The 25,164-nt window shown below is 28.7% G+C and overlaps 2 protein-coding genes across 2 annotated transcripts; both read right to left on the minus strand.

The window, feature by feature from the left end:
• Window positions 1-674: 674 nt before the first annotated feature.
• On the minus strand, window positions 675-11,500 carry LOC105196043. The gene is made up of 10 exons (XM_039455423.1): window positions 11,024-11,500; window positions 8,455-8,824; window positions 8,323-8,381; window positions 7,884-8,139; window positions 7,287-7,534; window positions 6,716-7,048; window positions 3,193-3,645; window positions 2,661-2,934; window positions 2,098-2,345; window positions 675-1,867 (listed from the first exon to the last, which is right to left on the minus strand). Exons 1-10 carry the CDS (start codon window positions 11,172-11,174, stop codon window positions 1,530-1,532), a joined length of 2,730 nt encoding a protein of 909 aa, XP_039311357.1. The 5' UTR covers window positions 11,175-11,500; the 3' UTR covers window positions 675-1,529.
• Window positions 11,501-13,637: 2,137 nt separating this feature from the next.
• Window positions 13,638-24,713, minus strand: LOC105196042. The gene is made up of 15 exons (XM_039455424.1): window positions 24,537-24,713; window positions 23,861-24,058; window positions 23,448-23,555; window positions 22,587-22,892; window positions 22,144-22,393; window positions 21,245-21,492; window positions 20,482-20,819; window positions 17,260-17,476; window positions 16,730-16,819; window positions 16,416-16,493; window positions 16,172-16,252; window positions 15,676-15,940; window positions 14,726-14,970; window positions 14,145-14,497; window positions 13,638-13,954 (listed from the first exon to the last, which is right to left on the minus strand). The coding sequence occupies exons 1-14, from the start codon at window positions 24,619-24,621 to the stop codon at window positions 14,172-14,174; spliced, it is 2,835 nt and encodes a 944-aa protein (XP_039311358.1). The 5' UTR covers window positions 24,622-24,713; the 3' UTR covers window positions 13,638-13,954; window positions 14,145-14,171.
• Window positions 24,714-25,164: the final 451 nt, after the last annotated feature.

Raw genomic sequence — 25,164 nt, forward strand, 5'->3', positions numbered from 1 at the left:
CCTGAGAAAAAATTTTCATCCATTATCATATATAATTATATATTAAATGATCACGTATAGTATGATCATGCATTATCTTTGTATGATCGCATCGTGCATAATACATGATTGTAAATGATCTTATATCATTGTGCAAAATTGAATATGATTACATGAATAAGTATTATGTGGTGCATAGTTCTACAACATACTATACATAGTAGTAGATTACATATGCGTTATTAACACATGTATACGTTCGGGAAATTTTGGAAACGAAAAACTGTGAAGATTAATTACATTAAATTGAGAAAAAGATATGTATATTTGTTTTCAGTTTGATCAATCTTCACAATTTTTTGTTTTCAAAATTTTTTGGACATCCTATGTACCGTGATATGCATTAATTTAATGATGTGCTAAAGCTCGCTTGGCTATCATGGTATATCATATCATATATGATACAATATATTTTTAACATATATTTTCATAATAAGGTCTAATTATATACATGATTTAGGTATGATCATGCATTAGGTTATGATCAGATCTGAAAATGTTTTTTCGGGTTATGTATCATGCATTATGCAAGAGTCTGAGTTCCTCAGCAAACAAAATTGATATGAAGTGAGTAGAATATCAAGTAATGTATGAATTTTATTATTAAATGATTTTGGTAAATAGGAAAGACTTCATTATGCAAATAACTAAGCAATTTTATTACGTTAGTATATTTACATATTTATACATATAACCATATTTACGTATTTTTTTATTGCTCGCGTTACAAGAATCCTTCGGTTTGACGGATTTCTGTCTTATAAGTTCCGTCCATCGTCGAAAACTCGTCGTGCATGTAATGTCAACTGTCCAGTTTTCAACTGGACAATCCGGTTTTGGAGTCTCCTGTTTAGTGTCCGGTTACAAGCAATTGAAGTAAAAAGGACATTAATATCTGGCTTTACAAATAATTAATATTAATTTAATTTTTTAAATTATAAAATACTTTAAATTGATTTGACATTGTTTTCCGAAAAGTAATCAATTAAAAATTTGGGTGATATATTCTGGATGGATTCGAATCTAGATTTTTAACACAGGGAGCAAACGCGCAATTCTTACGTTTATCACAATTATTGTTAATTAGACATTTAATTATTTTTTAACCTTGAATTATTTTAATTGGACATTTTTATTAGTTTGATTGCAACGAACTATCGATGTTCGTATCCGGATATGCGTATACACACTACGTCGGAAACGTAAAGCGCGAAGACTTCAAAATAAATGACGGAGACTCTACAATAATGTTTTGTATAAGCATTTCAGTGAAACAATTTTCAATCAAATAAGTAAGAATACTTATGTCAATGAAATTTTTTTCTCTGTATATGTATACAGAAAAGTTTGCAAATACTATAAATTACTTAAATTTCAAATAAATTTGATTGATTAGTTATTTGACAATTAACTAGTGATTAATTGTATAATATTTGTAAAGTACGATATTGTAAATGTTTTTTTTACGTCTTTCGTAAAAGTCGAATTAATTACGATCCTTCAGGCCAAACATTTTTTTCGATCCACTGAAGATAATTAGACACTCTAGTATAAATTGCAGGGACGTCCAACGTTGCGCAGCCTTGACCAAAACTGGTGATACCTATCACTTGATAGATGCAAGAATTATTAGGATGTATTACTTGCAGAGGACCACCGGAATCTCCTTGACAAGTGTCCTTGGCCCAGTCACGAGAATCGCCAGCACAAATTATATTCAATGTCATGCCATCCGTAACTTTTGTAAAACTGTTGTACTTTGTCGTACATAACAAATTGTCTACTATATCCACTGTAGCCTTTTGCAATGTATTACTTATCTCTCCACCTAAAAGCACATAGATTAATTTTAAATATCGACCCTTATCTTATTCACAAATTTTGTATACCCATAAGGAAAGGTTTTGCATCAATTAGAGGAATCTCTTGGCAGAAGTTCTTAATAAATAGCCTTAGATATCTAAATTTTTAAATTTATTTAATTCTATAAATCTTTCTTCCAATTCTATAATTCTGTAGCTCACAAGTTTTTGTGCGAGAAATTGCCGAATTACTTACTGAATTCAGTATTGCCCCAGCCACTAACGGAAGCTCGTTTAGGTACGGTATTATATTGCTGAAAAAGACACGCAGGTCGTATGGATTCGTTAAACGTGACGGCATTCATAAGTTGTATCAGAGCTATGTCGGCATAGAATGTGGATGGATTATAATCCGGATGTCTTATCATATTTTTTATCGCAATTGTGACACCTGTATCTTCTGTTAAGTTGTGAATACCTATCCTTGTGTGTGTTGGACCACCACTATAAAAAGATTCATTGAAAAGAATTAACCTTGTTAGTTATAAATAACTGCAAGATTAAACTTGCAGATTTTATTACATTCGTAATTTTTCTAATATGTTTACTACAAAACTGGACTTCTAACATTCTGTAACTTTCTCTTAAAATAGCGACTATGTCGTATCAAAAAAACACTACGAATTAGTCTTGGGAATATTTTTTAATTTCGAAATTTTTGTCCCATCTCTCTTTGCATTCAATAAGATCATTGGCAGATGAAAAGTAAATTCTGTCTTTAGAATTTTTAAGTAGCTTAAAGAAATGATAGAAGCGTACTTTGGCCCATAAGTGCAATGCGCAGCGGAAAGTACCCAGGTATGCGAAATCAGTGTGGCACCGCACATTAGATTGAACTTATCAGAATCAAGTCTACCCAGTGCGACCATGTGAGGAAACTCGCCTTTCCGAGCCGAGACGCCACCGACCACCGTGATTCCGTAGGTAATTAAACTGTATGTAGTCGCACATGCACCAAGGTCGTCCAAAAATGAACCAGTCGAAGGTGTTACCGGAGCATTACTCACAATTTCGTTCACATATTCCTCGCATTCTGAAATATTTTAGAGTACAACAATAAATATTACTAATAGTTTGTTGTAAATATATAAAGAAAAATTAATTATGCACTAAATGTCTAAACGTTTGGCTTATTATACGTTATAAACATGTTGAATAAATTCTTAGACTATTACATTTTTACATTTCTTCTATTATACTGTTTTATTGAATGTACTGCTATTCTATTTTTATATCTAGAACATTTTTTAATTTTACAAGTTCTAGAAATTGAATTACACATTTTACTTACTTTGTTCTGATACCATTGCTCTCATGGGTAGCAGATCTTGAGAATATGGTACTTTTGAGATTAAAGGATCAGTTGTAGGAGGAGTAGGCGTAGGAGATGTTGTAAAATCATTATCCAATGGTACTGGTTTAGTAAATATTGGTATATTAGGTAATGGTGTACTAGGTGTTGGTGTATTATAGTAATATATATAATCAGGAAAAATTATATCGGGAACCTCTGATGCAATATTAGTTTGCAGGAATGGATTGTTGTTACTATTAGGAATGGGATAGTGATACTTGTAGTTGTAGTTATTATCGGGAAAGACTATATCAGAAGCCTGTGATGCAAAGTCATTTAACAAGACTGGATTTCCATTTTCGTTGTCCTTTGACGGCTGTAAGAAAGGATTATTCAAAATATCCAAATTATGTCGAACTTTGTTTGAATCCTGTTTCGAAGAGCCGCTATCTAAAATGTATACCATCCAAAAATTATTGAAAGAAATAGGAATTTCTATAAACATATTTTTGTATATATAATTGTACACTTGTATATTGTCTTTATATTTATATATAATATCTTTGCTTGTTTATGTATTAATTTGCAACATAAATTCTTAGAATCTAAGTATGTGAATGTACATTTGAACAGATAAGAGAACTCAAATGTCAAAAACCAAGGATTTAAAATTCTTCTTTATAATTTTATCCAGATATCGCTGTTTGAATGTTCATTCTCTTTATATGCATTCTTGTACCTGTATAGATTACTTTGAATTTAATAATAGCGTCGCTAACACCACAAATAACAATAATAATGCAATGATACTATCTATTAACAAACAACGCAAAATAATTCACTTGTTTTGATTATGAGTAACACTTAAAACAATTATTAATGACAATTCTAAATTTTTTTACCTGTGGACTGAACAAAGGCGACATCAAAGATCAAGAAGATTACAATCAAGCCGAAACGAAAATCCATCATAAAAAAAGACGCGTGAGAGATACACAGGAATATCGAATGTTCGATGGGCACTTGGCGGAGTTAAGTTACTGCGTCGATTAACGGCGGTGGAATCTGCATGCCCTTCCCTCTCCCATCTCTCCCCTCCTAATTTTACAGAAAAAGGGAAAAGACGATAGGTCTAATAAAAGTAGAAGGAGACGAAGACTACGTGCAGATATTCACTGCCACCGCTGAACAACTATAGTGCACGTAACGTATCTTATTTCAGCTCATTGGCAATCGAAAAGGAAAAAGAGCTCAACGATTAAGATGCGGAGTATACCTAACAAGTTGCAGTTGCAGAACGTGTAATTATAGATGGGAGCTTAATTGCTTAGGAAAAACACATGCAATCATTATAATACAATTGCCAAATTATTTATGCAAAATTTAGAATCATCATGTTAAAAAGTAACAATAAATAGACAGAGAAACTTTTATTTTTATTAAGTTTCATGCAAAATGAAATATGTACGACTCGAATATTAATAAACTAGACAAATTGATTTAATACAATATATGATAATACGAGATAAACATCAAAAATAGACGGAAAAATTATTAATTTATGACATATTACACATTACATATATGACTGCATATGATGTTGAAGAATAGTAAAATGTTTTGTTTTCTTATAGAAAAAATTATAAAATTAAATTAAAATAGAGGAAGATAAATAAGATCATTTTTTTATTTACTCGTGCGTGACTTATATTAGGCAAATTGACCCTTCAATTTCATATTTTTCTAAAATTGTTTTACGTAATAATGAGTTTTTAAATATTTGCTTTTAAAATCGATTTTATCTATATTTTATCTAATCAAAAACAAATTCTATCAAGACGCCTATAAAGATTTCGATTTTATCTCAACAGATCAAACAATTAAATTTGATCAGATTTATTCAGACACTTATGACTTTTTATATTTGCTCTTTAGATTTGACCATATGTCGTTATATTTTATTGAATTAGTCCAGATTTTTAATAACTTTGTTTGGTAATATTTTTTAAAAAGTTTGTAAATTTTTTAGTAGCCTCACAGTAACTTTTCTACAAGATTTCAAGAATAAAAATCGCGAACATTTTGCTATTTCAGAACTATCTTAGAAATTTTGCAGATATATTTCGCAATTTTTATGAAATATGTTTCACTTTTCAATTAATGTATTTCTGAGAGATGTCGATAAAAAATTTTGGTGCTGTGTAGATATTGCAAAAACTACAATATCTTTTATGAAGTCATGACAGGCAATTCCCATTCTTAAATTCTCAATCTCCGAACTTACGTATGCTTTGTTCTCTTTTTTGCCTTTTTATATATTTTTTTATTTATTGCCTAAAATATTTGTGCAAGCTTTAAAGTCGATGTATATTTAAAATTAACAATGAATAAATGGAAAAATTCATACTTCTTTTAAGTTTCATACAAAATGAAATATGTATGACTTGAGACATTAATAAATTAGTATTAAAATATAATACAACGCAACAAAGAATCATGTAATAACAACAGAAAAGATTATTAATTTATGTTGCATTATACATTATACATATGAATGAGCAAAGATGTATTAGAACTTTTATAACTAAATTTCTTTTAACAAATTATTTCCTTTTCTTCATACATTTATTAAATTGGAAAAAATACAAAATTTAGTGAAAAATGTTACCTTTCATAATTTTGATGGAAAATAGATTAAAAAATTGTTAACAAATACAATTAAAAAATTAATTTTTTGCTATGTTTCGAAATATATTTAATTAACAAAGAGAAATTTATGAAAGCAAGATATAGAATTTGATATCATAAAACATACAATACATAACATTCAGATACCAATGAATCTAATTAATGGATCAATTATTACTTGGAAATTAATAATAGGTATTACAAATTGTGTTTTATTGATAAATATTTATTAGCACTGTACTAAATATATTATTTGCTCATTATTTTCATCGCTAAATTCATCAAAAACTTTATTCAATTTTTGTATTCTTATAACGTACGTAAATATTCGTTGTTGTAGAAACTAGTGGCTTATCTTATTCCCATCGATCCTTAGTTTTTACGGCGACTAGTTTATTATTCTCGCTATTACGCAAATCGTAAAATATCTTAATTTCTAAAGATCAAAAGATCAACGTTAGTCTTACATTGCATATTTTATACCTTTGTTTAAATTTTCTATTTTTATGTTTTAATATTTTAGTGAGAATCAAAAATTGTTTAACTGCATTACCGTTGTTACAATTAAAGTGGCCTATATATACAATTATAATTACAATTTGCAATAGATTTCTCGGTAGGCAATAATTAGAAAAGGGCGACTTTTCTGAAATTGCAAAATTATTCTTACATAAACAAACATTTTTATGAATTTGTTAAATCTTGTATTTAATTGATTAGTTATGTGATACCTAATTGATGACCAATTGTTTAATACTTTATTTCGTTAAGTCTTATAATTTCATAAAGGATAATTTTTCTACCTTTTGTAAGAGTCAAATAAGTTACAATCATTGTTCCTCTGGCCAGACATTCTTTTCGATCCATGAAAGATAATGGGATACTCTGGTATAAACTCCAGGAACATTAATTACCGCGCAACCCTGACCAAAACTAGTGATACCGATCACTTGGAAAAAACGTTTGAAGTCAGGATGGACTATTTGCAAAGGACCTCCGGAATCTCCTTGGCAAGAGTCTCGCTTGCCGTTACTATCGCCAGCACAGATCATAGTCGGTGCAATACCGGACGGAATTGCTTGGGAAATGTTGTGCTGTTGTGTACATAATAAATTATCTATCAGATCCAAATGAGCTACTTGCAGTTGATTGCTCACCTCTCCGCCTGAAAGCACATAATTTAATTAAAATTGGTACTTTTATTGATTACAAATCTTTAAATAATAATAAAATGCTTATCATCTATTAGAAAAATTCCCTGGTAGAAGTTCTTAATAAAAAATTTTTTTTTCCATAAAATTTTTAATATCTAAATTTTTAAAACTACTTATCACTACGATTCTTTTTTTGAGTGCTATGATTCTGTAGCTTTCAAGCTTTTGTGTGTTTACTGAATTACTTACTGAATTCAGTTACGCCCCAGCCAGTAACCCAAGCTTTTCTAGATTCGATATTATATTTCTGATGAAGACACGCAGGTCGAATGGATGTGTTAAACGTGATGGCATTCATAAGTTGTATTAGAGCTATGTCGGCATAGAATGTGGATGGATTATAATCCGGATGTCTTATACCGTGTTTGACGGCAACCGTGATGCCTGCTTCGTCCGTTAAACTGTGGAAGCCTATCTTTGCGTGAGTTGGACCACCGCTGCAACAAAATACAATGTAAAGGAATAACTTTATTATTCTATAAATAAATGCAATATTAATTCTATAGATTCTGTTTTAGATGTGCAATTTAAACTTAAAAATTCAATGGACTTTTAAAATTAAAATTAATCTTTTAAAATTAATCCATAACTTTTCTCACAATACAGAATATAATGTGTCACGCCAAAGAAACACTAACGAATCCTTTAGAGGAATATTATAAAATTTCGAGATTTTTTTCTATTGTTGTATTGGATATAATGTTGGTAAAATAAAAAATAATAGGAATGATTTTTTTTGTCGAAATTTTTAAGTAATTTAAAGCAAAAAAAATGACAGAAATGTACTTTGTCCCATAAGTGCAATGCGCAGCGGTAAGTACCCAAATATGCGAAATTAATGTGCCGCCGCACATCAGAATGAACTTGTCGGAATTGAATCTACCCAGAGCGACCATGTGAGGGAACTCGCCTCTCCGAGCCTCCGTGCCACCTATCACGAGAACCATGTCGAGGAATTCTTTAATTAACTCGACCGATGATGGACCAGTCGGCAATGATGTCCTGGTGAAGCCAGTAATTTCTTTTACATATTCCTGGCATTCTAAAATTTATTTAATAGATTATTATGGTTTATCTCGCATATTTAAATAAAGAGATCTGTTGTGAGTGTGAATATACAAAAGAAAATGAACAAATAAATCTGCAAAATGAATTTATCGGACTAAAGTGTATCTAAATGCATGGTCTTACGTTATAAATACGTACTTGAGTAAATTTTACTTACTACGTTCTGATATTGTTTTTACTGGATTGGACATTGTGAAAGACGAGTTCTCAACTGACCTTGGAAGATAAATTTTAGACTGAATAAGCGTGCGAGATGTTGTAAGATCATAATTAACTAATGTTGATGTACCTATTAAGCGTATCTATTGGTGCAAATGCATCTATAGGTGATATTGACGAACTAGAGACGTCAACTCTTGAATAGTTTTTAACAGAGTTCAATAAAGAATTGTTAGAATTTAAAAAAGAATTATAGGTAGAATTAGAATCAAGTAAATGAAAAGAGTTTTTATTTTCATTGCTATCTGACTCTTGAAAGAACTTAAGACTATTAGAATTTAAAAAGGGATTGTAGATAGAATTAGAAGCGTGTAGGCTAGATAGCATTAGAAACTGGAATGCGTTTCTATTTTCATTGCCGTTTAACTGTTGGAGTAAATAATTGTTTGAAATTCCTAAATTAAGTTGAATTTTATTTGAGTTCTTCTTCGGGCCATTATCTGAAAAATATGCAAACCAAAAATTATAAATAAATAAAAATAAATAAAATGAGACGTATTGTGTCACAATTTAATCAATCCACATGAGAGATTCTCGTAATTAAACGAAAAATCACTAACCAAAATTTAATTAACTCAGAATTTTATAATTTGAACACATGGTGATTTAAATTTACAGTGCAAGTGAAGAATGCGACCGATCGTCTCAACATTTTATCTCAGTCCCGTTTTAATTAAGAACTTTTTAGTTATAAAGTTGAGTTTATCATTATTTATAGAATAGACGGCTGAAGAGGACTAAGCCGAAAAATTTTGTCAAATTGTTTAAACAAATTGATATTAAATGAAATCCAAGATATGCTCGTTTCAATTTGATCTCTCAGCTTCTATGATATTTACTAATTAATGTTCTCCGAAATTATTGATACAATGTAAAGTTTTAGAAAAACTGCAACAGTTTTGAAAGAGACGTATTATATTTTGATCACATCGTTTTTTTCTAAGTAGAAACGCCTAAAAGATATGATCATCTTTGTTTTTTTAAAATGCCAATTTTGAAAATCTACGAAAATACGATAATAGATGGTAGCCCAAGATGACTACAATGATGATAAATACTAAAAGTCATTTAAGATTACGGATGTAAAAATGTTAAAAAACAAAATTTTATCATCCATACTCGATTACGCGCTCGCGAGCATTGATTCACATTCTAGTTATCTTTTTGAACCTTATCTCTGATATATGTAGTATTTGGTTGAGGGATGCATGTAATTATTATTCTTTTTTTTGTGTATTATCTAATGTTGTGAGTTTTACTTAAAAAAATCTTATTTTTTATATGCAATCCTAGATAATAGATTTAACGAAGTTAGATCTAGCGAACGGGTTGGTCAATCTATAGGTTCTAGCATAAAAATGCTCTTGGTCACAATACAAATCGTGTCCGTGATAGTGTACACCAAAAAAAAATGTTTATGTTCAAGTAAATATATTTAGTTTTTGACATTATTTCCATTTAAATAAATATTAGCTAATATAAAATAATTTATTTTTAAATTTAGGAAATATTTTTTTTAATCAAGAAAATAACGTCAAATAAATAAATAGATTTACTTAAATATAAACAATTCTTTTTCATTACACAAGCAATAAAATTATAAATGCCGTTAATAATTGACAATATTGAACTTTTTGGACATCAGTATCAAAAACGAGGATATAAATTTAACATTAAATAAATTTAGATCAATTATAAAGGTTGCGATACGTTATATGTCGGTCGAACTGAAAGATTACTAATAACAATAATTAATAAACATAGAAACCACATAAATAGAAAATTAACATTGGATCAATATTCGATAATTATTGAATCATCGAATTGTCATTACATGACTTTAATTGGGACAACATAAAAATCATAGAGAAGAAAAAGATGTTAAGGAAAGATTAATTAATCTTTGAAATGATGTACGCAAATAAAAATAAGATCTAAATTTACGAAATGACATTGAACTCCTTGACCCCTCCTCTGAATTATCTATTATCTAAGAACTTGATACTTCCTCTCATTATTATTAATTGGTTCAAAAATATAAATATGCCTGTGTTGTGTATGTTGTGTGTTCTATAATATCTTTTCAAGATCGTTGTTTTGCATTATGAATATTTTACGTTTTTGAGAGAAATAATTATGTAATTTTTAAATTATTTATTAATTATTAATTATTAAATTAAAATTTGGCTTATTTAATTCAATAGTTTTTGTATAATTTGTCTAAACTTATTCAGTGTTAAATTTATATCTTTTTAATACTGAAGATACCAAAAATAGAGTTAAAAAGTTTATCATTATTAATTCTTTTTTGTAATAAATTTATGTACATACACGACTATTTTATGTTGGCACATAGCGTCATTTATAATTTTGTGACATTTAATCTTTAGAACCTTATTTATTCTTGTAGTTCCTCCAAGCAATGTTTCTAGGGCGTTGGATCTGACAACACAAACCTATATATTGATCACTATATTTGCCAGATCTAACTTCAATAAATTTTGTCTCATGGAGTTACATAAAAAATGAGATTTCTCAAGCTATGTAACACAAAATATATAACACAAAATAATCCAGTTGTCTTGAATATAAGTAACACTTGAAGCTATTATCAACGGTCATTAAAATATTCTTTTTACCTGTGACTGGAACAGAGGTCACATCGAAGATTAGAAAGATCACAATCAAGTCGAAACGCAAATCCATCGTAAATAGGAACGCGTGAGAAACACACAAGAATATTAAGTATTGAATGTCAAGGCAGTTGACGACGAATTTAAGCTGCTGCATCAATTAATGTCAGTGGAACCTGTGTGAAATCTCTCTCGCATTTCTCCTTCTTAATTTGATAGAGATGAATCGAAGAAGACGATAAATAAAAGAGTATAAACAAACAGGAAAACAGTAAATGTGTGAGATCAAAGTGGAAACCCCCCTAACAAGGGTCATGACTTCATTAAAAATATCGATGAATTTGTCTTTAGGTTACAACTCCACAATTTTTCAGAGATATCTTTCAAAAATACTTTAACTGAAAAGCAAAACATTTCATAAAAATTGTGAATTATATTTGCAAACTCTCAAAGACAGCTTTAAAATAGCAACATATTCCTGCTCGATTTTTGCACTTGAAACATTGTAGGAAAGTAAGTAGTTATAAGAATACTGAAAAATTGTCTAACTTTTTTGAAATATTATTAAAATGCCTAAAATCTTTTAAAAATACTATCGAACACAATCTGTTTTTAAATTTACTATATATTTCATATATTTTAGCAACCTGTTATAATATTTTACAGAATATACTTTTAAAACAATTTAGACTGTCTTGATAAAATGTAACAACTTACATGATCAAATCTGAGTAGATATATATTAGACTAAATTCAATAAGACTAAAGATCCCAAATTATATATGGACACATATGATCAGATGTATACAGACATAAAAGTTTACACCTGAGCAAATCTGATCAGATATAATTTGATCATTAAAGATATAACTTAATGTGGTCAGATCTAATTTTTTTTCATCTAATCTGTTCATTACGAGGATGTAATGGTGAAAGACGTAATATTTAAAAGTTTGATATTAAGATTTTGAAAATGATATCGTAAAATTTGATTTTCAGGTGGATTAAAGGAGTTATAAGATTTTGAAGTTTGGAATGACTGTATGCGTTATAATGTCACAGTAAATAACCGAGGATTCACTATATTGATCTAGCTAAAATATTACTAACTCTCGAGTTTACGGTTTTTTATTTAATAATACATATTTAAATAATAATTTAATGTGATTTGATCTTTTTAAATAATTTTTTTTTACTTTTTAAATAATTAAATTTTAAATAAGTAAATTAATTTTAAAAATGTCTGTTTTGTAAAATAATGAAATAAATTAAAAACGAAAAAGATGTTAAAAAAAAGTGTGTATTATCAATCAATCTTGAACTGCAAAAAAGAAAATGAATTTCAATCTATTAGCACCTGATATATTACCACATTACTTTTACAACATTACATTAAATTCTATATTCTAATATCGAAAGATATTAGGATATTTAAAACTCCCTAAAATAGGCGAGATACTTATCTAAGTCTTCTCTTGTAAGTGAACTGATAAAAATGACTACATTATTACATTGTATTTATTTCACTGTTAATATCAAGCTTTAAATTAATTTCAATTGACATTATCTTATCTTCCAAAGTTGATTAGTCTATCCAGTCAGCAAAATCCAGTTTCTATAACGTTGTGCACGGTGGAATAATCAGAACTGGAAAACAACATGTTACTTGTAACGTCACAGTTATTTTTTTGTAGAGACGGACTGATAACGTGGACTTACTTTTTTTTGTTTAATAATTGGATCTACAACGTGGTTACATCTTTTTAGTAACGATAATGAATTTAACAATTATTATTTTTTTTATTATCTTATAATTAATAATTTTAATTTAATTTCTGATAATTTTCATTATGTGTGTGTTTAATTTTTTATCTCCAGTTGATATTTATAGTTTGTTGTTACGGCTTAAAATCATCTTGTGTGTATATTTAAATGTATATAAACCAAATTATACTGCCACATACATTTGAAAAACAATTTTGAATTTGCAACTATTATCTTTGAAGTTTTTAAACACAAAATGCAAAAGTAAAAAGAAATATAAATTTCGCAGTATTAATAAATTTAATGAAAACTAAAACTTTTTATTTGCATTTTGATATAATAACCTTTGTAATAGCTTTTTTTTACGTATAATTTAACAGTTATATAAGACAAAAATATATAATTTTATTTACGACGCTAGATGCCTTGGTGTAGCGATACACAGATCGCATTACCTAACTAATTGTAAGACGAGCATGTAGACGCGGAGTCAAAGAAGAATCGCAAAAAAGTTTCTATCAAAATTCCTGTAACTTTGGAACAGTTTTTGTAACTTTGGAACAGTCTTTGTAAGTCCATCTCTGACTTACCCAAATCTTAGACATCTTTTAAATAAATACTCCTTCCTTAAGGCTGAATAACATGATAGTGCTAAGAATTTTGTCCTTTCAATGCTTATGTTTCTAATTTTAATTTAATTAAGAGATACTTTGTTTAAAAGAAATTAATAATAGATTATAACTACCAAATTTTCTTTCGTTTATAAATATTTATTAACTCTGTATCAAATACATTATTTGATTATTATTTTTATTGTCAAATTTATCAAAAAATTTATCTGATGTAACCCTTAATATTCGTTGTTGCAAAAACCGGTGGCATATTTTATTGTCATTAATCCTCAGCTTTTACGGCGATGAACTTATTGTTCACGCTAATACATGACAAATTGTTTGCGACAATACAATCTCTTAATTTCTAAAGTTCAAAAGGTTAGCGTTAGTTCCACATTGTGTATTACATGCTTTCGTACGAATTTTCTATTCTTATGTTTCAATATTCTAGTTAAAATCACGAACTATTCAACTGCATTACCACATTCAATTGAAATGGCATAGCCACTTGCAATCTATAATAACTTCAATAGGCAATAATTGGAGTAAGCCAACTTTTCTGAAATTGTAAAATTATTTTTATATAGCAATATAAACATTAAATTACAAAATTATGAAGAGAAAAATTTACAAATGCCATAAATGTCTTAATCCTCAATTAAATTGTCTGTCTAGTTACTTGATAACTAACTGATGATTAATTGTGTAACTTGATTTAGTATAATTTAATAACGGATTTTTATCATTACCTTTTGTAAAAGTGGAACAAGTAACGATTACTGTTCTTCTGGCCAGACATTTTTTTCAATCCATTCAATAAAATGAGAAACTCTAATATAAACACCGGGGATCCCCATCGCGCAGCCTTCACCGAAGCTGGTGACGCCGATTATTTGGAAGACGCATTTGCTATTAGGATGTAGGATTTGCAGAGGACCTCCAGAATCTCCTTGGCATGTGTCATTTTTAATACCACCAGCACAGACCATAGTTGGTGTAATTCCATACGGAACTGCTAGGGAAGTCTCGTGTTTTTGTGTACAACGTAAATTGTCTACCAAATTCACTTGACCTTTTTGCAGGCTATCACTCACCTCTCCGCCTGAAAGCACATAATTTAAATAGATTTTATACAAATCTATAATTAATAATAAAGGATTTTCCCTCTAATAGAATTTTTTAGTAGAAATTCCTAATAAATGTAATTCTGTTGCACATCTAAATTTTTAAAATTATTTAACTTTACGAGCTTTATATCTTTTTTAGAATCCCACAATTTCACAAATTTCAAGTTTTTGTGTGAGAAATTACTAGATAGTAATCTACTTACTATATTCAGTGACGCCCCAACCACTAACCCAAGCCTGTCTAGGTAGAATAGAATATTGCTGGTAAAGACACGCGGGTCGAATAAATTTGCTAAAAGTGACGGGGTTCATGAGCAGTATCAAAGCTATGTCCGCATACAGCGCAGGTGGCTCATAATCTGGATGTCTTATACTGCGTTTGATAGCAACCGTGATGCCTGCTGTATCCGTTAACTTGTGAAAGCCTATCCTTGCGTGAGTTGGAGCGCTACAATAAGATACATGGTAAAGAATTAGTTTTGTTAGTTATTTCTCATAAATAACTGCAAGATCAATTTTATAGACATCTAGTTCAGTTTCTAATATATTTGAACTAAAAAGTCAAAATGGACTTCTAAAATTAACTTCTCTCAAGCTGTAAAATATCCCAATCAAGACAATTTGTAACTGCTATATAATTTGGGAATATTTTACATAACAAATATTTCGTGATTTTTATATCATAATTACTTGTACCTATCGCTTTCTTTTATATAATATCAACGTGCTAATACTGTTTACACAAGTAACTGCTACATATTGTTTACACAAGTATGTGATGCTTTAATATATAAAACTTAAACATTAAAAGCTGTATAGACAATATATAAAAAAGTAGTTAATTTTAAGATAATATAAATGTACCTTCATCATTACTTTTAAAAAAAGGCAAAATTATAATATAAGTACACGTAGCAATTTTCACATTATATAAAGTGATATTGAAACTATTACAGCGAACACATGACTGTGTCAACTGGAATGTCGTGTCACGTTGAAGAAGCATTACGGAAATAGTTTTAAAGAATATTTTGAAATTTTGAAATTTTATCTGATCTATCGATCTGATGAGTGAAAAGCAATAGAAATGTCTTTTTCGTCTAAATTCTCAAGTTCTTTAGTTTAAAGCGAAAAAAAAATGACAGAAGTGTACTTTTCTCCATGAGTGCAATGCGCAGCGGTAAGTACCCAGGTTTGAGAAATCAATGTGCCGCCGCAAGCCAGCTCGAACTGGGGAATTTGTTTACCCAGAGCGACCATGTGAGGAAACTCGCCAGGACGGGCCTCCTCGCCACCAGTCACCAATTGATTCACAGTACCCTCGCAATTTTTAACCACCTTGGTCGCGCTTGGCTGGGAACCAATCAGAGACGATACCCAGGTTACGCCAGCAAGTTCTTCTATGTATTCCTGGCATTCTAAAATTTATTTCATCGATTATTATAGTTTATGTTGCATACATAAGTCTTTTGAATATGTACAGAAAAATAAAGCGTCAAAATAAATCATCAGACTAAAGTATGTTTAAGTGCATGGCCTGTTACATTATAAACATGTACTTTAGTAAATTCTACCATTTTTACATTTTGGTGTCTGTAAATTTTTTTAATTCTACAAGTTCTTGAAATATATAATTATATTTTACTTACTGCGTTCTGATACTGATTGCTCTGAATCAAATATGAAATATCGGTTCTGGATTGAAACTGGAGTAGAAGTAGACGTACGACCTATAAAATTATTGTTAATTCACCAGATTAAAGTGTGTCTAAGCGCATAGCCTGTTACATTATAAACATATACTTTAGTAAATTCTGCATTTTTTACATTTTTGTATCCGTAAATTTTTTAAATTCTACAAATTCTTGAAATATAGAATTATATTTTACTTACTGCGTTCTGTTTGCTCTGAATCGAATGTGGGATGATACTGGTTCTGAATTGAAATTGGAGTAGGAGTAGACCTATGAGCTGTAAAATCATTATCAATTGATGCTGATGTATTAAATATTGGTACTAGTGTATCAGTTGCTATTGCGTGATAGTAATAATACGGTGGTAATGTGAAAGATCCTTGCGTGTCGGGTTTTGGTAAAGAAAATGTCTCAACTCTTGATTTAGTTTCATTAGGTTCCAAAATCATCAGGGATTATTAGAAAAGAATATATAGTCATCCGATAAAAAGGATGGGTTTTTATTTTCATTACCTTTTGATGGATGGAGAAAAGGATTGTTCTCGATAACCGCACTAAGACCATATTCGTTTGAGTATTTTATTTTGTTTTTTGAATCATTCTCTGAAAAATATACAAGTCAAACGTTATAGAAAGTCATAGATATCTCTGTCAATATATATATGTATATATTTATATACTACCTTGTATACTATCTTTTAAGCATATGTATTATCTTTACTTTATTTTATATATTAATTTACAACAAACTTTTAGAGACTTTGGGTTTGAAATCGGAATATTTTAAGAGAATGTAAATAACGAAATCAGAAAATATAAAAATCTCCTTTTATAAGAAATACTGTACACATCACCATACAATGAATATTCTTGAACGTATTCAAAATTTACATACATCGATTTAATAATAATATCGACAACCGCAAAAAACAACTGCTACAACAATAATGCAATAAGAACATTATCTAGCAATGCAAAATAATCCAGTTGACGATGAATAACACTTGAAACAATTATTAACGACAATTCTGATTTTTTTCTACCTGTGGATTGAACAGAGGCCACATCGAGAATCAGAAAGATCACAACGCAGAATTTCACCAGGTCGAGACGCAAATCCATCACTGAAGAGGAACACGTGAAATGCACACAAGAATATCGAGTATTCAATGTCAAGACATTTGACGACAGACATAAATTACTGCGACGATTAACGGCTATAGAATCTGCGTGCGTCTCTCTCTCTCTCGTCTCTCCCTCCTAATTTTACAGAGAATGGGAGAAGACGATAAGAAAAAAAAAATAATAATAATAATAAAGACACAAAGAGGAGAAGAGAGATACGTGGAAAATCAGAGTGGGGAGCGGTCGTAACGGTAGTAGAGGATCATGACCCTCTATCAAAGATATCGTTACGGTTTTTACATTAAAAAGTTCAGCTGAAGTTAATGATTTCATTATTTACAAAATTGACACAATTATGGAAATTTATAATCATTACGCCAATAATATAATTTTAAAAAATTAACTTAGATGCAATGAAAGATTTAATTGTACTTTCTTATATGACATAATATTTTTATAGATTATTAATAGCTGATTATAAATTTTGCCGGTTCAATTACTGAATTTGCTTTGAAAACATGAAGATTGTCCTTGCCTCATAACATTCTTAGAACTAAGAAAAAGAAAAGGAAGGAAGGATACTGACGCGGACTGACATTTCACATCAAGGATAAATATGAAATGAGCACTGCTCAGCTTCGATCAACGTTTGATTGGTCAATTAGGAATCTCCGAGTCTGACGCAATTGGTCGAAGCGGATAAACAGTCAGTATATTCCGTAAAAATTGACATTCATATAAGAAGATATCGTAAAGCAGGAAAAAAGCAAGCAAATCAGGCAATACCAATACACAGAAATATAAGAAATAATACTTGTAGTATGAAAAATGAATGTATAAACATAGCGTGAAGAAATAAAAGTAGACATAAAAGAGATGATAAAGTACAAATTATTTAATGATAAATAAAGTAAAAATTAAACAACATTTAATAAATTAAATTATTTAATGTAATAGTAAATTACTATATAGAATATACACACAAAACAGTGAACGGAAGATTTATTATTAAATGATTTTGTTAAACAGAAAAATATATCATTATACGGACATTAATGGTCAAGTGAAATCTGTGTAACTTTAATGAAAGTTTTGGTTAAGCTTTCTCTGCATTATTTCTTTTGATTCAGTGACTTTTACGATGTTCAAATTAAAATTTAATATAATATAAAATTCATTTATATTTTACATTATTTGAAGAATAGTCAGTATTTTTTTTTTACTTAAAATAATAACTAGTTTGAATGCGACAATCATTCAAAGTCGTTGGGATTATTTCCACCTCATATGACCATTATAATACTTTACTGATTTTCTGTAATCTGTTTAAGAGAATGTAATTGTACATAGAACACGTAATTAGAGATGAATTTAATTATCAAAGATATAAATATACAGTCAATATAAATATAATTGCAAAATTATTTGTTTAAATTTTAAAATCAATATGTTTAAAAGTAATAAAAATTAAATAAGCAAAAAAATTTTTAAGTTTTATACAAAATAAAATATGTACAATTCAAACAATGATAAGCTAGATATAATAAGTACACAAACAATATAGTGCAATAACAACAAAAATAAATTATTAATAATTTATTAATTTATGATGCGTTATACATTACGCATCATAAATTGTGATTGTGTAGAGATATATTACATCTCTTATAATTAAATTTGTTTTAACAGACCACTTTTTCATTCAATTTAATTAAACTGGTAAAAATACACAATTTAGTTAAAAAAAAATATTAACAACATTATTGCGCAGTTGGTATCAAGCTTTAAATAAATTTCAATCAAGATTATGTTTCAAAGTTGATTAGTTTATCCGCTTTGCAAAAACGAGTTTTTACTGCGCTATGCATACCAGAATAATAATGATCGTGCGTAGCTTCTTCCTAGTAAAAAAAATTACTTAATCATATTTTGTCTCATCAACAGAAATAGTTTTTTTTACAATATGATTTAAGTTACATAAGATAAAAATACATGAGTTCTGCACAACGCCATAGTCTAGCAGCACTTCGGTCTCATTATTTAAAAAAGCAGATAACACGGAATCAAAAAACTATCAAATTAAAAAAAAAATTTATCAAAACTTCTATTTTTACACTCTCGGATAAAAAAACTAAAGATTATTCTTAAGAACAAAAACATATTGAAAATTTTATAAAAATAGATATTTTAAAACGTTAAATACTGTAGCGATCTTTAAATAAATGCAGCAAGTAATATAAATTATTAATAAAAAATTAATTAAATAAAACAATAAATATATTTATAAAATATCACTGAACTAAAATATCACTATCCACAGAATTTCCAGAGAAGTTCAATTAAGTTCAAACATTAAATTTTTCAAAATTAATTAAATTTTAATAATTTAATATTGTTTGTGCTAATCTCTTTTTTGAGATGTTTGTTTTTTTTTTTAATTTTAAGAAGGCTAATATTTTGTCAAAAAAAAATTGAAAATTAACAAGTAAGTACTACAAATTTTGTTTTGCTTATAAATATTTATTGATGCTTCATTAAATATATTATTTCGTAATATTATTGTCAAAAATTTACATTCTCATAACGTACTTAAATCTTCATTGCAGAAACCTTTGTTGCAGAAACTAGTGGCATATCTTATTCTCATCAATCCAGGTCCTTACGATGATAAACTTACGTGAATATTATTTACGATAAGATTTTAAAATCTCTTGATTTTAAAAAGTCATAAGGTCAATGTCAATCCCACATTTTATAAATCAGATTTTCTCACGATTTCTCTACTCTCTTGTTTCAGTATTCTAGTTAGAATAGCAGACTGTATAATCATATTTTAGGTAATTGTCTATAATCTAATTAATTCTCTTAATGGGTAATAATTGAAACACGTAGACTTTTCTAAAACTAAAAAGTTATTCTTATATGAGATAAATAAACATCATATTATAAAATTGTGAATAAAAAAAATTTTGCAAATACCATAAATTTCTTCATTTACGGTATTTACTCAATTAATTTGATTGTTTAATTATTTGATAACTAACTAATAACTAATGGTGTAAGACTTAATTTTGCTAAATACAATTTTATAAAGGACGTTTTCTTGTTCCTTTCTATAAAAGTCGAATAAATTACAATTATTGTTCTTGCGGCCAAACAATCTCTTCGATCCACGGAAGATAATGGGACACTCTGGTATAAACACCAGGATTGCTGACCAGTCCACAGCCTTTACTGAAGCTGAAGATACCGACCACTTGAAAGAGACATTCTCTGTCAGGATGGATTATTTGCAGAGGACCACCGAAATCTTTCTGGCAACCATCCTTGGTCCAGTTACCGCGAGGATCGCCGGCACAGAGCATACTCGGTGTGACACCGTATGGAATTTTTGTGGAAATGTTATGCCGTACTGTGCAGAATAAATTGTCTATCGTTTCCAGTTGAGCCTTTTGCACTCGACTGAAATCCTCTCCCTCTAAAAGCACATAATTTCATTTAGATATTATTTTATATACAAATATTCAATTCTGTAATAAACAACTTTGCGTCTGTTAGAAACTCCGATAGTACAGATTCTTAATAAATGCACTGAGGGAAAAATTACTAAATTTTAATAAATATTTGCATAGTACTAGTAAAATATTTACTAATGTAAACATATATTTATTCAGTATAAAAACTACTAATTAAAATATCATTTTTTCTTATAAAGTAAATATTTATACCAAAAGTATATTATTAATACTATTCAAATAAATATTTATTAAAATTTAAGAATTTTTTTCTCAGTGTAAAAAATCTTTAGATATTTAAAATTTTTAATTTATTTAGCTCTATAATTTTTTCTATAAATTCTACAGCTTTCAAATTTTTGCTTGAAGGATTATTGAAATTACGTACTGTATTGAGTGATGTTCCAGCCGCTAAACCAAGTTTGAGTAGGCACAGTATCATACTGCTGATAAAGACACGCTGGTCGTATGGATATGCTAAACGTGACGGCGTTCATGAGCTGTACCAGAGCTATGTTCGCATAATGCGCAGGTGCAACATAATCCGGATGTCTTACAATATTTTTGATGAGAACCATAACGCCTGCCTGGTCTGACAATCTATGGGTGCCTATCCTTGCATGAGTTGGACTACCGCTGCAAGAAGATACAATGTAAAGGATTAACTTTGTTATTCCACAAATAATTTCAAGATGTTTTAATTTGCTATTTTTAACATATTTGAAAAATTAGTAGAAAAATTTAATAAGGTATAAAGGGAATATTAATAAAAATTAGCAAAAGTTTGTAATAATATAAAAAGGTACATCATGAAGCATATTTTTTTATAATATTTAATAACGTAATAGTTAAGCTTTGTAATTTGATGCTTGCTTTAAAACCAGATAACTATTATACAATTTTGAGCTATGTTTTATGAAAATCACATGGTTACCATAGATTATATTTTGTAAAACCATTATATGTGTACAAGCTGCAGTAACTTTTATTTATACAAAACAACTATTTGAGCTTGATACCTTCATTAAAATAGTTTTATAAATTAAAATTTTGGGTGCTTTATGTAATTCTAAATATGTTAAATTTGTAAAATACTGTTTAAATGTATACAAATTTATGAAAGTATAAGAAGTTTCTCTCTAGGAATTAGTTTTGAGTATTATCTTTAAATTTTGAGATTTTATCCGGTCGCTGCACTCGATAAAATATAGCACGTTAAACAGGAGGAATAATTCTTTCATTGGCATTCTGAAATAAAAAAAGATGAAAAAAATTACAAAAGCATACTTTGGTCCATGAGAGCAATGTGCAGCGGAAAGTACCCAGGTATGAGAAATCAGCGTGCCGCCGCACATCAGAATGGAGCCGTTGGAATTGAGGGTACCCAGAGCGACCATGTGAGGAAACTCGTTGACTTGGGCCTGATTGTCACCAACCACTAAATGATTCGTACTAAAGCAGCTGTTATTTACGTTCGACGATGAACCAGTCACAGACGCTATCGTGCGTACTATTTCTTTCTCATATTCCTCGCACTCTGAAATTTAATTTATAAATATTATCGTGGTTTATATCGAAAATATAAAGATTTGTTGAAGATAGTAAAAGAAATGGATTAGCCACCAGATGTTTAAATACCTGACTTGTTACATTACAAACTTTTAGATTTTTTTTATACAGTAATTTTTTAATTCTACATGTTTTAAAATAAACAATCAAATTTTACTTACTACGTTCTGAAATTGCTGTCATTGAAATATCATTGATGGATGGCAGAGTATGCAATGGCGATAAGCTTGTGTTTGGAGAGTCAATTTTAGGAGGAATAGATGTACGAGATGCTGTAGAATTATCATTAACTGATGATGGTGCATTAAATACTGGTATATAAGAAATTGATGTTGATGAATAATAGTATGATTGTTTTATATGTCCCTGAGTAATAGGATTTGGTAAACTTGAAGGGTCTGTGTCTGTGCCCCGCGATGAATTGGTTGTAAAGGTTGGCGAGATCGCAATATTTCCAATAGGGTCATCTGAAATTTATTTTGAAGATATTATTATGTTCTATAAGTTGAATATTTAACAATCTGTTACATATTCCCCGTTAGGACAACATTTATTAAATTATATGACAAAAACCTTGCATAAAACTTATAATTTACAGTTATGTAGATATATTTACAAAAATAGGTGTAGAAATATTGATCTTTTATAAAATATTGATAATTATTTTATCAATTAATTCAAAATAGCATTTAGGTAAATTTATGATGATATGATGATACCATTTTAATGGTATATTTGCAAAATTACATTTAGATAAAAATTGTTTAATAATTAAAAAAATATTTTAACTGTATTATGCATAAAATATTTAGAAATATAATTCATATACATGTTTACAAAAATACATAATTATTCTTAATTTTTATTTTATCAGAGTATTATAAAAAAAAATCATTCACCAGATGTTTAAGCGCCTGATCTTTTACATTATAAACGTAAATTTGAGTAAATTTTTAGACTTTTATATCTATATATTTTTTAATCCTACAAGTTTTTAAACAATACAATCATATTTTACTTACTCCTAAATATTGATGTCGAACTGGTCTGATGGTTTACATTATTGATAGGTAAAAAATTCTTTGATCTGACTGGTGCATGTGTAATTGGAGTAAGAATTTTATAAGAATCTGTAAGGGATGTTTTGAAATTATTATCAACTTGTGCTGGTGTATTAAATGTTGGTATATAAAGCACAGATGTATTAATTGTTGATAGATGAATTAGTATAAAAGGAATTGTACAACAAATCTTCGTATATTAGATATATATATTAAGTACTGATATATTAGATGTTAACGTACTGTTGCAGAGTGATAATATGTAAGGTTTTTGCATACGTTTGGTAATAAATCTTGGAGATTCTGTATCTACTTTTGCATTATTTTCAATAGAGTACAAAAAGGATTGTTATTATTAATAGGAAAGAGATTACCTTTATTATGAAAAGTTGTATTAGAAATTTGTAATGGAATAATATTTCGTACAACTGAGTTGCCAACGTTTGAAAACCGAGAAAAATTGTCTTGAAGCACTGACATTGTGTTATTTACAAGTGATTGAAAATAAGAAGTGTGCGAGAAACCATGACTAAATTGAATTTCGTTTAAATTCTTTAAAACATAGCCATTACCTAAAAAATATACAAACCAAAGTTATATGAAAAGAGAAATATCATAAATACATATAATTATCATATTATCATCTTTATATTGTTTTATGTATGTAAATATCTATTTTTGCTCTTTTATATACAAAATTTCACAAAATAAATTCTTAAAATTTTAAGTTTGCTAATATAAAAATTTTCAAAATTGAAAAATTTCAAGGAAATACAAGTAACAAAATAAAGGAATTAAAAAATTTTTTTAATAATTAAAATAATTCCTTTATAATAATACAGATATTTCACTATCAATTATTTCTATACATTCTTAAATATACATGGATTTCTTTGGATTTAATAACAACTTCAATAATCCCAAAGAAGCAATAATCACAATAATGATAACATAGAATAATTCACTTCTCACTATTCCATCAAAATTGGCCTTGGCAATAACAAGTAACACTTGAAACAATTATTAACGACAATTCTGAATTTTGCCTACCGGTAAACTGAACAGAGGCCACATCAATGATCAGGAAGATCGCAATCAGGCCAAAACGAAAATCCATCACTGAAGAAGAATACATAAGAACACATAAGGATATTAAGTATCCGAAGTCAAGACATTTGACGAGATAAGCTGCGGCGGCGATTAACTGCGATGGAATCTGCGTGCGTCTCTCTTTGCCATCTCCCTTCCCTCTAATTTCACAGAAAACAGAGAAGATAATAGGGGAAAAAAAGTATAAAGAGACGAAGAGAAAGAAAGAGTATACGATCAGAGTGGAGAATGATCTACAGGACTGTGATCAGGATTTTATTGATACTGATATTGCAACTTTTGCAGAAAGTTCAGTTAGATTTGTTAAAACAAATTGCAATCATTAATTACAGGAATAGGAATAAGTAGTAATCGTTAATTATAATGAATTAAATTTTTAACATCTTCATAGATCTTTTAAGTTTGCTAAAATTGTGATAAGTACAATTTTAGAATGCGTTTAGAAATAAAGAATAATTTTGCAAGTATAAAGCATAATTAAGAAGGCAATATATATATTTTAAGTATAGATATTTCAGTATTAGTCGAAAAAGTTAACAATCGTAAAATTATAATAGTTATATCAAAG

Source organism: Solenopsis invicta, chromosome 12 (genome assembly GCF_016802725.1).
Source record: "Solenopsis invicta isolate M01_SB chromosome 12, UNIL_Sinv_3.0, whole genome shotgun sequence".
Classification (NCBI taxonomy): Eukaryota; Metazoa; Arthropoda; class Insecta; order Hymenoptera; family Formicidae; genus Solenopsis; species Solenopsis invicta.